The sequence below is a fragment of the Phacochoerus africanus genome, chromosome 11 (assembly GCF_016906955.1).
Source record: "Phacochoerus africanus isolate WHEZ1 chromosome 11, ROS_Pafr_v1, whole genome shotgun sequence".
Classification (NCBI taxonomy): Eukaryota; Metazoa; Chordata; class Mammalia; order Artiodactyla; family Suidae; genus Phacochoerus; species Phacochoerus africanus.
The window spans coordinates 120,632,646-120,648,978 of NC_062554.1; the positions used below are offsets into that span (position 1 = coordinate 120,632,646).

Below are 16,333 nucleotides of genomic sequence, written 5' to 3' on the forward strand. Positions count from 1 at the left end.
TGAATATCTTTTATTGCTTAGTATACATTGCTTCCTTGCCTTTATGTAGTCCAAGTTATCCTGTTTGGATCATGTGGCACTATGTCTCAGTTATTGTTGCAATTTTTTCCTCTATGTAGGAATGGTGTTTTTCTGCACCCAAAGATATATGGGATGATTCTTGGCAGCCTTCAGGCTTTGTGAATGGAATGAAAGTAGAAGTTCAGAAAACAGAAGGACTGGGTGCTCTAGAAAAAAATACTGGCACAACCAGGATTCAGAAGGTAAGTGTCCAATGAATGTTATTGTGACAAGTTTTCATGAGGAAGTGCTTTCATTTTTAGCAAGTCAAATTCTAGTTAATGATCCCTCTCTTGGCATTTACTAGAATACATATACATAAAATGTATATTTATTTAAAATTTTCAGTTAATATAGTTATTCATCTCTTCAGAAGAAAATTCTGAGCCTAGAATTAAAAAATTAAATTATTAAATCTCTAGGGATAGAGAAAATAGGTATTTTCATTTAATTTAATCATAACTTTTAAGTTCTGTATGTGTCCTATCATCTAGATGAGTTTTTCATTGTATATTGCTTCAGCAGAAAGCACTCACCCTGGAATGAAGTTCATTTGTTTCATATTTCTCAATATATTATGAATGTCCTGAAAATAGCAGGACAGTTTGTGGGAATCATGAAATTTGGCTGACTTGAGTCTGTACTTTTATGCATTACATTAAACATGAAGGACTTGAGTCTAGGAGACTTGTTGAAAAGCAGATTTGTGGACGTTAACCTTTCTGGGTGATGTATTTTCTACAGAGTATGGTTACTTTGCATGTGAACATTGATAAAGTATGCTGTATTACGTAGAACAGTCTGTTCCAGAAATGCAGATTGCTTAAAGCCACAGATTTAGTTTTAGAATAAACTTATATTTTGTTTCTCAGGTATTTTTAAGATATAATAGCTTTATTGAAATGTAACTCACATACATATAATTCATTTAAAGTATGCAGTTCAAATGATTTTTAGTATGCACAGACTTATGCAATCATCCATGCAATCAGTCCATTTTAGAACATTTTCATCACCCCTTCAAAACAAACCCTACTGTTGATTAACAGTTATGCATCCCCCGTCCTCCCCCAGCCCTAGGCAACTACTAATCTGTTTTCTCTATATATAGATTTGCCCGTTTGGGGCATTTCATATAAATATCATATAATGTGTGGTTATTTGTGATTGGGTTGATAATTTCCTTTGCTTTGCAGAAGGTTTTTAGTTTCATGCAGTCTGCTTGTTTACTTTTGCTTTTGGTTTTGTATCCAGTAAATCACTGCCAAGACCAGTGTCATAAAGTTATTCCCCTATGTTTTCTTCTAGGAGTTTTATGTCTTATATTTATGTCTTTAATCCATTTTGAGTAGGTTTTTGTGTATAGTATAATATTAAGGATCCAGTTTTATTCTTTTGAATGCAGAAATCCAGTTTTCCCAACATCATTTTTTGAATAAACTATCCTTTCCCCATTATGTATTCTTAGCACACTTATCAAATATCATTGACCAAATATGTGTGGTTTTATTTATGGGTTCTTGAATCTGTTCCATTTGTCTATATGTTTGTCTTTAAGCGAATATCATACTGTGATTACTGCAGCTTTGTGGTATATTTTGAAATTGTGTGGTCCCTCTTTTTTTTTTTTTTTCTCAAGATTTTTTTTTTGGCTGTTTGGATCCTTCATGATTCCATATGAATTTTAGCACTGTTCTATTTTTGTGAAAAAAAAAATGCCATTTAGGGTCTAGTGCTTAGGACTTGGCACTTTTACAATTGTAGCCCAGGTTTAACCCCCGATATTAGTACCGAGATCCCACATAAAGCTGCCACACGCTGTAGCAAAAAAAAAAAAAAAAGCCTTTTAGATTTTGATAGGGATTGCATTGACTGTAGATCACTTTGAATATTATGAACATTTAATAATATTCTTCCAATTCATGTATATGGAATGTCTTGCCATTTATTTGTCATCTTCCATTTCTTTCATCAGTGTTTCACTATTTTCATTCTATAGATTTTTCACTTCCTTACTTAAATTTATACCTTGATATTTTATTCTTTTAAATGGGTTTGTTTTTAGTTTTCTTTTTGAATAGTTCATTGTTACTATAAAGAAATATATAGGGTTTTTTGGTTGTTTGATTTTTGTTTGTTGATTTTATATTTTCCAACTTTACTGAATTTGTTGATTTAGGTCTAACAGGTTTTGGTGGAATCTTTAGAGTTTTCCATATATAAGGTCATGTCATCTGTGAACAAAGATTATTTTTTCCTTTCTGAATTGATGCCTTTTATTTCTTTTTCTTGCCTAATTTATTTGGGCAGGACTTCCAGTACCATGTTAAGTAGGTGTGATGAGAGTGGGCATCCTTGCCTTGTTCTCAATCTTAGAAGAAGAGTTTTCAATTTTTCACTGTTGACTATGATGTTAGCTGTTGGCTTTTCATATATGGCCTCAATTATGTTGAGATAGTTTTTTGTATTCCTAGTTTTTGAGAATTTTTATGATGCAAATGTATTGAATTTTGTCAAATGCTTGTATTCTGCATCAGTTGAGATTATGTGATCTTTTTATCCTTTCTGTTAATGTGGAATATTTACATTAATTGATTTTTATATATCAAACCACCCTTGCACTTCAGGGGTATATTCTACTTGGTGATTCTGTATGATTCTTTTAATTGTGCTATTGTATTTGGATTGTTAGCTAGTGTTTTGTTAAGGATTTTTGTGTCTGGAGTTCCCCTCATGGTGCAGTGGAAATGAATCTGACTAGGAACCATGAGGTTGAGGGCTTGATCCCTGGCCTCACTCAGTGGGTTAAGGATCTGGCATTGCTGTGGCTGTGGTGTAGGCCAGCAGCCATAGCTCTGATTCGACCCCTAGTCTGGGAACCTCCATATGCTGCAAGTGAGGCCCTAAAAAAAGACCAAAAAAAAAAAAAGAAGAATTTTTGTGTCTGTGTTCATCAGGAATATTAGCCTGTAGTTTTCTTATCTTGTACTGTCTTTATCTTTGGTATCAGGGAAAAGCTGGCCTTATAAAATAAATTTGGGAATGTTCCCTCTTCAGTTTTTGGAAGACTTTGAGAAGGATTGGTATTAATTATTCTTTAAATGTTTGGTAGATTTCACCAGTTAAGCCATCTTATCTTGGGTTTTTCTTTGTTGAGAGGTTTTACTGATTTAATTTCATTACCAGTAATATGTCTATTCAGATTTTCTATTTCTTCCTTTCCATTTTCTATTTTCAATATGTCTTCCAGTCTCAGAAGATTGTATGTTTGTAAGAATTTATTCATTTCTTTCATGTTATCTAGTTTGTGCACAATTATTTGTAATAGTCTTTCATTTTTTTATTATTAAATTTTTTTTTTTATTTTTAGGACCACACCTGCAGCATGTGGAGGTTCTTAGGCTAGGGGTTGAATCAGAACTGCAGCTGCAGGCCTGTGCCATAGCCACAGCAATGTCAGGTCCAAGCCATGTCTGTGACCTAAGCTGCAGCTCACTGCAATGCTGGACCCTTAACCCACTGAGGGAGGCCAGGGATGGAACCTGCATCCTCATGGATACTAGTCGAGTTCTCAACTCACTGAGCCACAATGGGAACTCATTCTTTTCTGATATTATTTGTCCTTTTTTTTCTTCATTCATCTAGCTAAGTGTTCGTAAGTTTTGCTTGTATTTTCAAAAAACCAACTCTTGGTTTCATTGATTTTTTTTCTGTTCTGTATTTTATTTATTTATGCCCTAATTTTTAATATTTCCTATCTTCTGCTAACTTTGGTCTTAGTTTGTTCTTTTTCTAGTTCCTTAAGGTCTAAAGTTGGCTTGTTCATTTGAAATCTTTATTCCTTTTTAAATGTATCTTTTATGCTTTATTCCTAGAGACATCCCTCTTATATTCTTTTGCTGCCTCCCATAAATTTTGTTTCCATTTTTATTTATGTCAAAATATTTCCCATTTACCTTTTTTGGCCCATTAGTTATTCAGGTGTATGTTTTTTAATTTACTGTGTTTTTTATTTTAATCTTCCTTTTTGATGGATATTCTCTCTGAGTGTTGCATTTTAGGTTGACACTTTTTTCCCTCAACCCTTTGAAGATGTTATTCCTTTGTGTTCTGGCTTGTGTTGAATTACCAGCTGTCAGTTATCGTTGTTCCTTTGAAGGTATGTCTTTTTTTTTTTTTTTTTTCCTCTTCTGGTTTCTTTGAAGATTTGTGTTTCTTTGTTTCCAGCTATTTAATAATTATATATCTTGATGTTATTTCCTTTGGATTTATTCTGCTTTTGGGTCCTTGAGCTTATTGTATCAGAAGATTGATACCCTTTATCAGTTTTAGAAAATTCTGGCCCATTTATCTAGTCAGACACTGCTTCTGCCTCATGATCTCTCTCCTCCCTGCTGGCATTTCAGTTATACATACATTAAAACTTTTGGCTGAGTCCTACATACCTACTGGGCTCTGATTTCTCGTTCACAGCCTTTTTTTTTTTAATAGTGACTTTTATATTAATTTTTCCAGTGCACTAATCCTGCCTTCTACAGGATCCAGTCTGCTATTAAATCCACACATTGAGCTCTTAATTTCAAACAATATTTTTCAGTTCTAGAATATTCATTTAATTTTTTAATAGGTTCCAATTCTCTGTTTAAATTCTCCGTATTTTCATCAATTTTTCTATCACTTCCATTTTCTTGAACGTGTTACTCATAGTTGTTTTAATGTCTTTTTCAGCTAATTTCAACATCTGAATCACCTTTGGGTGTGTTCGTACTGTTTTTTTCCTCTATTTGATCTTGTCATTTGATCCTCTTTTTGGCATTCAGAGTGGTGGGGCGGGCGCATAGAGGGAGGATACCTCATGTTTCTTTTTTTTCTTTTTTGGCCATGCCTGTGGCATATCAAAGTTCCTGGGCCAAGGATCAAATCCAAGCCACAGCTGTGAACTATGGCACAGCTGTGGCAGTGCTGGATCCCGAATTCACTGTGCCGGGCCAGGGATCAAACCAGAACCACTGCAGAGAAAACACTGGATCCTTAACCTACTGTGCCACAGTGAGAACTCCTCATGTTTCTTTTTAATTCATTGATGGACATTATGGATAAAAAATTGCAGAGGCCCTGGATGATTGTCTTCCTCCAAGGAGGGTTTGGTTGTCTTGTGCTGGCGGGTACGAGACAGTCCCCTTATATTGGGGCTTGGTTTAGGTTTCGTTGATACTGCTCTATTTCACTTTTGTCCTTACTCCTTAGATGTGGCTCTTACTCCTAAAGCATGATTCTTTGGAGATTTCAGCTGAATGCCTGAGGAGTTGTCAGCCCCTCCACCTTTGTGAAGCTCAGACCCCATCCTTTATCTCCTCAGCTTAATCAATATCTAATTTACATACCATACGGTTCACCCATTTAAATTGTACAACTCAATTGATTTTAGTATATTCACTAGTTTAGTAGCATGTTGTGCATCTGTCACCATAAGAATTTCTGAACAGGAATTCCTGTCGTGGCTCAATGGTTAACGAATCTGATTAGGAACTGTGAGGTTGTGGGTTCGGCCCCTGCCCTTGCTCAGTGGGTTAACGATCCAGCATTGCTGTGAGCTGTGGTGTAGGTCACAGACATGGCTCAGATCCTACGTTGCTGTGGCTACAGCTCCGATTCAACCCCTAGCCTGGGAACCTCTATGTGCTGTGGGAGCGGCCCAAAAAATGGCAAAAAGACAAAAAAAAATTTCCGAACATTTTCATTGCCCCCCCAAAGAATTGTTAACGGCATTTCATAAATTGGAATCCGTACAATATGTGGTCTTTTTAAAAAAAAAATTTATTTTTAATTTTTGCTTTTTTACGGATGCACATATGGCACATGGAAGTTCCCAGGCCAGGGATTGAATCTGAGCAATGACAGATCTTTTAACCACTGTACCAGGCTGAGGATCGAACCCATGCCTCCCCTGCAGTGACCTGAGCCACTGTAGTCTGATTCTTAACCCACTGCACCACAGCAGGAACTCCATGTAGAATTTTATGTCTTCTTAGCATGATATTTTCAAGTTTTATCATGTTATAGCACATATCAGTACCTTTCTTCTTTTTATAGCTGAATAATCCATTGTATGATTGACCATGTTTTGTTTGTCCATACATCAGCTGATGGACATTTGAGTTGTGTCGGTTTTTTCACTATTATGAATAATGCTGCTGTGACATTTGTGTGTGTGTTTTTATGTCGACATATGTTGTCAGTTTTCCAAGAGTAGAATTGCTAGGTCCTTTGGTAACTCTGTGTTTAGTGTTTTGAGGAATTGCCATACTTTTCCAAGCAGTTGCACCATTTTACATTCCCACCAGCAATATAAATGTTCCAGTTTGTTCATATCTTTGCCAACGCTTGTTATAATATATGTAATATAACAAATATAACATACACTTACATGTTTTTTAAATTATAGCCATCCTAGTGGGCATGAAGTTTTATGGTATTGTAGTGTGGGATTATGCTTTTGATTACATCTGTTAATGTTTCAGAAATCATGAACATGTTTCTTGAAAATCTGCTCATCTCTAGTTACATAAAAGTACATTTTCTGACAACTTTGAGGGAGTCAGTCATTGATGACTACAAAGGGATAAATCTGGTAGAGCAGTGCTTCCCAAACTATAATGTTCACACAGATCACCTGAGAATCTTGTGAAAATACAGGTTCTGATTGAGCAGATACAGGTTGGGGACTGAGGTTCTGCATGTCTTACAAGATGCTGAAGCTGCTTGACAGTAAATGAGACTTGGAGCAGCAAGGCTCTAAACCACTGTTTGGAGGAAGAGACTTGCCCTTCAGTTCAGTGATTAAACTGGTTACAGGTCCTTGCTTTCAAAGTGGCATACGTATTTAGAAGACATTCACCTGTGTTCTTTTTTCAGAGTGAAAAGCTGTCAGAATGCATCTTAAATATGTTTTAGGAGTTCCCGTCGTGGCGCAGTGGTTAACGAATCCGACTAGGAACCATGAGGTTGCGGGTTCGGTCCCTGACCTTGCTCAGTGGGTTAATGATCCGGCGTTGCTGTGAGCTGTGGTGTAGGTTGCAGACGCAGCTCAGATCCCACGTTGCTGTGGCTATGGTGTAGGCCGGTGGCTACAGCTCCAATTAGACCCCTAGCCTGGGAACCTCCATATGCCACGGGAGCGGCCCAAGAAATGGCAAAAGAACCAAAAAAAAAAAAAATATATATATATATATATATATATATATATATATATATATATATATGTTTTAACAATTTGTCTTTCTTCAAAATCATATTTGTCAGGGAAGAAAAAAGTGCTTTTAGAAAATTGTTTCTGATTTTGATTGTTATTAAACTACTGAAGATAGGCAGCAGTAAGCTTTTGTCTGGGAGTTCTGTAATCTAGGGCTTATTCTTTACCACAAGTTTGAAGAAGTTGGCTTTTGGAGTCTCAGCTTATCTGTCTGCACATACTGATTTGGACCAGTGATCTTTCCAGCTCTAAAAGTTTATCATGTTAATGTTTCTTAATTATCACTGAATCAGTAATGAAAGAACTTCATTTTAAGTGAGAAAAAAACTTATAGGATAACTGACAAATACATGTGAGTTACATAAACTAAGCAAAAAAATTGAATCTAGGCCTTTGCTTTCCTACAGTAGCATATTGTATGGTAGGATAGTTTGTGGAATTTTAGAGTTTTCATTTTTGCTGCCAAAAAGGGGGGCACGCATACACAGCCATTTGTATATAACATAATTGTAAGTCTCATCTGTGCCAGCCAAGTTTGAAAATGAACAAGAGTTTTGTCATGGAAGAAAAAAGGAATTCAAAAGAACACCGACTGATATTAAATGTCTACTGCATGAGCCTAAAGAAACATAAAGCCATATTTTCTGTTTATGTAATTTTTGTTTCAGTTTACTCTAGATAGATCCCAGGCCAGAAGCCACTTAGGGGGGTTTGTTATGGACTGCTCCTGGTGGGACCCACCTGGTCATGTTAAGGCTGGTTAACAGCGTAAAAGATAAGTGCTCTAAGTCACTGTAGACTGTACCTATTTCAGTAGTGACTCTGTGGTAGGGTATAGGCTCTATTGGTTAAAATTTGGCGCTTATTCACTTTAGCCCCAATTGAATCTTTTCTTGGGAAATTCATATTTTTCTCTCAAATTCTGATTCTTAGTACTCCATTTTGTCACACCTTCTGAGGAGTCTCCCTTTAAGTCCTTTGTGTTGTCCTAGTGTGTTTTCATGCTGCAGAATGCAGTTAATGCCTCCTTCATGGCCACCTGCAGCACATGCACTGTTTCCCTAGCTGAGCATCTGAGCTCCTAAGGAACAGGGACCATCTTCACTGGGAGGTGTTGTGATGAAGCAGAACATACGCCAGCCTGAGTTCACATCTCTGCCTGTCACTTATGGTTGACGTTGGCTAACTTGCTTATTAATTAGCCTCTTATAAAAAGCATATGCTAAGTGAAAGAAGTCATAATAAAGAAGATATAACAACACCTAGCCTAAAACAATGATCTGATGTTTGAGTGAAGAAACACATGCCAATAACCTAGCACTATGCCTGATAATGAGTAGTCAGTGAATGTTATTTCTCTCATTTCCTGCCATACTTTCTTGGCGGTGTGTGGTAGACCTGAGTACATGTTTGCTCATAATATGTGTTCAATAAATGCTTCTTGAATTAATGGTTACTAAGAGGACTTGTTTTCTGGAAAGTATCTAAGTTCTTCAAAGTGGGGAGGTTTTACTAATTTTGTATGAAGATGTTTGTCTTTTGTATATAAGTAAGGAAACAAAATAGACTTAATTCTTGTTATCCTAACAGTTACTTTTCATGCTTTTGCCCCATTTTCCCCATTCTGTAGCAACCAAACTTAAAGAGTTCCTCGGAGTCTTCCACATTACCCAAATTGGAGGAGTTCTACCTCTCTCTTATCCAGTCAGAGCATTCAGCAGAAGGGGACCAGTTTGAGCCCAGCAGCATTCAGACTCCGCCAAAGCAAATTCAGCTGTCCACAGCAGCACTCGGCCCAGCTCCTGCAGTGGTCAATTCCCCACAGAAACACTCTGGTTCAGGTAAGCTGACATGCAGTTGCCATGTTGCTAAAAATTTTCATTTATCTTTTTCAGATAAATGCTGGCCTTTATGTTTGTCTTAAGTCCTCATGTTATTTCTGGGCTCAATTGTTCCCTTTCACTCTGCCACACCTTTTTTTCTGCAGTTGGGGGAATGGTCATGTTTATGTACAATGAAATTTGTCAGTTTTTAAGCGTGCAGTTCTGTGAGTCCTGACAAATGTATACAATCTTGTAATCAGCAGCACAGTCATGATATAGAGCATTTCCATCAGTCTGAAGTTTCTTTGTGGTCCTTTTCAGTTATTCCCGCCCACGGTTTGCTGGCTTTTGGCATGTTACTTCCCCTTTTCTAGAATTTCATATTCAGGGAGTCATGTAATATGTGGTGTTTTTTTTTTGTTTTTTTTTTGTTTTTTTTTTTTTTATCTTTTCAGGGCTGCACCCACAGCACATGGAGGTTCCCAGGCCGGGGGTCAAATTGGAGCCGCAGCGACTGGCCTGCCCTACAGCCACAGCAATGCAGGATCCGAGCCGCATCTGCCACCTACACCACAGTTCATGGCAACACTGGATCCTTAACCCACTGAGCAAGGCCAGGAATTGAACCTGAGTCCTCATGGATGCTAGCCAGATTCATGTCCGCTGAGCCACAACAGAAATTCTGTGTGTCGTTTTTATGTCTTGACTGCTTTCATTTGGCATAATGTTTTAGAGATTCATTGATGTTGTTGCCAGTGTCTAGAGTTTGTTCCTATTTATTGCTGAGTAGTACCCGCTTGTGCAGACATGCCACCATTTGTTTATCTGTTCATCGGATGATGGACATGTGGGTTGTTTCCAAATTTGGGCCATTATGAGCGAAGCTGCTATGAGCGTTCTCATACAGCTCTTTTGTGTGGACTTGTGTTTTTTATTCTCTATTCTAGATATAAAACTTTTGCCAGATACATGTATTACAAATATTTTCAGTTATATGGCTTATCATTTCCTTAACTGCATCCTTGGGAGAGCAAAAATTTTCCTTTTGATGAAATCAGATTTGTTAATTTTTTCTCTTATGGTTTGAACTTTTTGTGTTTTATTTAGAAATCTTTCCTAACTCAAGTAAATAAGACTTTCTCTTACATTTTTATTAATTAAAAGTTATATAGTTTTAGGTCTTATGTTTAGGTCCGTGATCCAATTTGTTAATTTTTGTATGTAGTGTGATAGAAGGATCCGTGTTTATTTTGATTATGTGTAAATATTGTTTTTCCAGCATAATTTTTGAAAAGACTGTGCTTTCTCCATTAAACTGCCTTAGTGTCTTTGTCAAAAGCCAATAGGTTGTAATGTGAGGGTCTATTTCTGGGCTTTCTGTTACGTTCTATTAGTACTGTCTACCTTTATATCACTGTTTTGATTTCTGTAGCTTTATAATAAGTCTTAAGATCATACAAGTTGGTTTTTTCAAATCGTGGCTATTGTAGGTCATTTTCCATGTGAATTTTAGGATTAACTTAATTTCTAAAGAAAGCCTGCTAAAATTCCTATTGGGATTTTTTTTTTTTAATCTTTAGATCAATGGAAAGAATTGTGACATGTTAACAATATTGAGTTTTCTGATCTACGAGTATCATATAACCTTTTCTTGTTCAAGGTTTAGTATGTCCTTTCCTATTCAGCATATTTTTCATCTTCAAAGTTCTCTAGGATTTTGTTTGGGTCTCTTTTATATCTTCCATCTTTCTCCTCAGCATTCTCATCATTCACCTCTTGAATAACTTGGAGTATTTATGGCAGCTGTTTTAATACCTTTGTCTTGTGATTCTAGCATATGTATCATTTCTGCATTCTGTCATCTGTCATTTCTTTTTAAAAAAATTTTTTTTGTCTTTTGTTTTTTTAGGGCTGCACCTGTGGCATATGGAGGTTCCCAGGCTAGGGGTCGAATTGGAGCTGTTGCTGCCAGCCTACACCACAGCCACAGCAACGCCAGATTCGAGCCTCGTCTGCAACCTACACCACAGCTCACGGAAACGCCGGATCCTTAACCCACTGGGTGAGGCCAGGGATTGAACCCGCAACCTCATGGTTCCTAGTCGGATTCATTTCTGCTGCGCCACAATGGGAACTTCTTCTTTTTTTTTTTTTTAAATTTTTGTGTGTGTGTGTCATCTGTCATTTCGGAATGGCCTCTACTGATTGGTCTTTCTCTTGATTACAAATCATATTTTTTTGCTTTGCATATCTGGTATTTTTTTTAACAGATGGAGACACCGAATTATAAACATTACTGGTTGAATCTCTTTTTATTCTTTCCTCCTCTGCTTCCTTCCCTTTGACCTTCCCTCCCTCCCATCTATTTATTTATTGGGTGGTGTAATTAAATTACCTGAACCTGGTTCAGTTATTCCTCTGTTTATTTTAGGTTTCATTACATGGGTTTAGAAAAGCCTGTAGTCTCTTAGCCCTGCTAGGCTGTACTTTTCTGAGGATATTGATGGGACTTGATGTCCTATGTGTCATGAGGTCTTTATGCTAAAGCTGGTGGGAACACAAACTGTTTTGCTCTAGTATAACCTGCAGTGATTGCTCTGCGTAATCCCTTCAGGTAGGTTTTCTCCCTGGCTTTGGTGGTTTCCTCACATGCGTGAGCCAGATCACTACCCAGCCTGAGACTCAAAAGGACCTCTGCGCCGTCTCCAGCTTCTGCTCCTTCTGCAGCTACCTCGTCAATTATACTTTCCACTCACAAATTCCAGACACCTTGGCCTCTGTGAATTCCAGACTCCGTCTTCTTAGCCCCAGCCTCACTGTGGATTCTCCCTCCCTGTACTGCAGCCTGGACTCTGCCTTGACCATGAGCTCAGGCACTTCCAGGGCTCACTTCATTGGTTTCCTGTCTCTCAGGGATCACTGTCCTGTGAGCTAGAGCTTATTGTTCAATGTCTGAGAGCTGTTGTTTCATATATTTTTTTCCAGTTTTCTAGTTGTTTAAAGCAATAGAGGTGATTTTTTAACCCTTGTTCAGTTAGCACCATGTCTGGAAGCAGAAGTTTTTGCTGTTTTTTTAAGTTCTTTCATCATTGTCCCTTATTTCATATTTTTTAAGTCTGAGCTCACCAAAGACTCCCTAGAAAGTCCCATTATTTCATTAAAACTCACCATCTCTTTTCCGCTCTAGTGGGCATTAATGGTAGTCTTGTGGTCAGAGTTTTACTTTTTATAATATCCTGTCAAATCCTCCTTAGCATAATTTATCACATAAATGTATGGCGCATATGCCACATGCTCTGTGCGAGATACTAAAGATACAAAGGTGAATAAAATATTGGCCTATGCCTGCTTTTTCTCTCGATTCTTTTGAAATCTGTGATTTTAAGTCTAGAGCAGTGCTTTTCAAAATGTAGTTAGGAGTTCCCATTGTGGCTCAGGGTTCCCAGCTAGTATCCATGAGGACGGAGGATTCGATCCCTGGCCTCGCTCAGTGGGTTAAGGACCCAGTACTGCCGTGAGCCTATGGTGTAGGTCACAGAGGTTGCTCGGATCCCATGTTGCTGAGGCTATGGTGTGGGCCAGCAACTACAGCTCTGATTTGACCCCTAGCCTGGGAATTTCCATATGTTGTGGACGCGGCCCTTAAAAAAAAAAAAATGCTCAAAATGTAGTCAGCTTACTGGTACTAGTCAGTGAAGCATTTGTGATGATGGACAACGAAATAGCACATTGTTTTTATCTCACATTTTTTTTTCCCCCTAAAGCAGGACTTTCTTGAAGGAAGCAGTTGTTGGCTTAGATTCTGGCAAAGGCTCTTTCTCTCCTTGTAGGCAGATGACAATTCATAGGCCAGTTTCTCAGTAGCCCTGCTCTAGAGAACACATGTGGAAGCCTAGTATCCCCTTCTTTAGCCATTAGGAACTCTCATTGGAGTTCCCAGCAATTTATTTCATTTAAAAGATTCTTCCTTCTTAGTTAAACTAATTCCCAAGGAATTCTTTTTATGGCTGATAATTAGTTTTTGGAATTTCTTAGCAAGCACAGTCTTGGTCAGTTTTGTTTTTACCCTGGCAGACTTGGAATTGGAACCACTTTGGCAATAGAAAATACCCATCAGACACCATTTTACTCACTGCTAGAAGGAAATAGGGGAACGTAAGGATTCTTCCCTGGAATTGGAATTGGAATTCTATCCTGTTTATTTTACAATGTCCTAGAAAGAGATCTTCCCTTCCTTGTTCATAAGTACATGTTTTGTCCTCTCCTCTTTGCCCTCATCCTGACAAGAATTCATTTTGTCTCAGTGCACGATTTTCCCATCCTCTTTTCCTTTCCATTTGTTGACTGGTTTCCGAGTCTCATTCTCTCAGATTTGCCCTTGATGGTTGTTACCACCTAACAGAAGATGATTGTAACAAGGATCGGTAAAGGTCTAAAATAGGAGAGAGAAGGCAGTGAGTATGAGAACCTCTTGAAAAGACCTGTGTTTTCTTTCTTTTTCAGTGGAAAGCTCTCCAGAGAGCCTAAAGAATGAAGATTTTTCTAGTAGCCATGCTATTACAGTGTTCAAAGATAAGAGTCAGGGAGCCATGGACCAGCTCTCTTTGATTTTGTCTCCTGAGCACCAGATTTCTCAGAAGCTCTACATTCCTCGAAGTACAGCCACTGCTGCCTTAGGAGCTGCTGCACGGTTAGCCACATCCAGGAGCCTCCTCCACTGGTACCCCAGTGTGAAAAGGATGGAAGCATGAGGGAGGGAGGAGGGGAGGAAAAAATAAATCAGATACTTAGGATGGGGTGACTTCCCAGGCCAAAATAAGAAGGAGGTATTGAGACAAAATCGTATTTTGATAGTTGATGCCTTTGTCTTTCTGCGTGACTCTTTCTTAGCTTAATTATGCTGGCAGTCTCCTTTCTTGTGTAAGCATTAATGTTTAATGTTAATTTTCGTTCTTATTGATGTTCATTATTCTGTATAGTTTTGTTCACCTTTGTTCAGTGTAGTAATTTAAAAGAGTTTTTAGGTTTTTTTAAGTTTCTGTAAATGTTTTGCTTGTGTATATCATGACTGTTAAATGTAAACTGAAAAACTACTGTTTTCATGATCCATATTTAGTAAGACAAAAATTCTCACATCCCTATCCCCAGAAAAAAAGGTGTCTGAATTTAAGGCTGCTTTTTCTCATTTGAAAACTTCTTTATCATAGAGAGAATCTAGGGTTCCAATCTTTACCATTATAATTTCTCTGGAATACTGAGATCAGTAAGAAAATCCACACCAAGAAGTTTTGGTCATGTGAAAACTTTTACATTGTAAAAGAATTAAGCTTTTTTTTTTTTTTTTCAGTATAGGCAATTTCTTTAAGACTAACAACAAAATTATAGAGACGGATTGTTGAAACTTCACTGGGCCATCTCTGTAGTGGTCAGAATGCCCAGGAGGCTTAATGTAACAGTAGTTTAATAGTGGCATTGTGGAAGCCCTTTATGACTTGTTGTTTTCCGAAGTCCAGTTTATTATATGACATTCTGTTTAGCTCATAGTACCAACCATCAGAGAAAAGAAAAGACTGAAAGATGAAATTAAAGAACGTGAATGCTACAGATTTCTTTGTGGCAAAATACCAGACTTAACCCCAAACTTAAGAAATCCCATACAGAACCATTTCTTAGTGGTAAAATCAGAGCAAGAGGTAGGCGTTACTAGCACACTGCACATGTCTAAGTTCTCATCTTTCTAGCCGCTCTTCCAAGGCCTCCTGTTTTGGCGCTAAATGGGAGAGCTGGCCCTTAGTGCCTTGTTCTTCTTCTACAGTAAGGAATATCTTCTCTTTCCTTCTCACTTGATCAGCAAAATGTCCACTGAGGAAGGGAGTGATATAAGAGCAAACATAAGAGTGCATTTAAATGTACAGTTTAGTGGTTGCAATTTCTTTCTTAAAATGAAGTGATCATGAGACAAAGTTACACCCAAAGTCTAACTCCTGAGTGTTGTGATTTTAAAATCTTAGAGAAATCCTGTTTAACGCAGTACAATTTAAAAATTCATGTTCACCTTTAATTCCAGGATATCTATAAAAGTGATGATACGCTAATTGACACCTCCCCCCCCCAAAAAAAAAATCTGGAGACATCGTTGGTAATTGACCCAGGCAGAGTAAAATTTTCATTTGGGTTTCTGTGACTTTATATCTGACATCTTTGTTGGAGAAAACACTTGAAGAGCTATATGGAGGGTCAATGAACACTTAGATACCACATGACCATTAAATGTCAGGCATGACACTCAACTGAGATATGAACTGGCAAAGCTCTGTTTTTCATATAAGTTTGGGTAATTATCCACATTTTGTGTCTAAAGAAGAAACTTCGTTTTGGATGATGCTTCTCAGAATTTTAAGTGTGGGTAATATCCTTCACTTCTCCAGATGTACATTCACTGGGTTTCTGGAAGTGAATCTAGTAGAAGCAGTATTTACATGTTTAGTACATCAAGCTATAACCCTCTCTATAGTAGCACAAAACTACCAGTAAGAACTGTATTAACATTGGGTAATGTGACAACATCTAATTTTACACATTGCCAGTTAGATAGGGATTATGGAATCACTGTGCGAAGGCTCTTTCAGAATCCTGTTCTTTACAAATAGCCGGATAGAGGATCATTTAGACGGAGCTATCTCAAACTAATGAGTGTCAGCACTCTTTGAAAGGAGCCTATTTAGTATTGAATAGTTAACATCCTATTTGAATTAGCAGAGTGAAGAATGAATCTTTTTTTTTTTTTCCCTAAGAATGAATCTTTGAGAGGCTTGTACATTTTGACTCTTTGTCTTTGACTAGGGCGGCCAATCTGCCAGTCTGTTTCCCTGTCTTCTCCCAAAAGGTGGGCTTTGGTATTTAACTGAAATAGCTCAAGGCAACAGACACATTTAATAGATGAATTGAAAGTGAGTAAATAGGTTTCTGTGTATGGGCAGGAATAGGCATAAGAAGTATTCAAAAGATTGGGAGCTGGTCATAATTAAGGGTTAATTATATTGTCAAAAGATGGGTTGACATCTGCTACGCATAGAACAGCCCTCCCTCCCCACACTTTTGGTGTTAAGGAGCTGTTAGCAGTAGTGGAGGGCCTTAAGAATTGCTGACTGGGTATGGGAGCCTGAGGTGTGTGTGAGGGAATGGGGGTGAGAACACA

General features: G+C 37.7%; 1 protein-coding gene across 1 annotated transcript in view; it reads left to right on the forward strand.

The window, feature by feature from the left end:
- The window catches only part of TDRD5 (tudor domain containing 5), an 87,508-nt gene extending 73,517 nt beyond the window's left edge, over positions 1-13,991 (forward strand). The window contains exons 15-17 of the mRNA XM_047752643.1: positions 120-263; positions 8,943-9,153; positions 13,639-13,991. Of these exons, the coding sequence (XP_047608599.1) occupies positions 120-263; positions 8,943-9,153; positions 13,639-13,886 (603 nt within the window). The 3' untranslated portion in view covers positions 13,887-13,991. The remainder of the gene's footprint in view (positions 1-119; positions 264-8,942; positions 9,154-13,638) is intronic.
- The last annotated feature ends 2,342 nt before the right edge of the window (positions 13,992-16,333 follow it).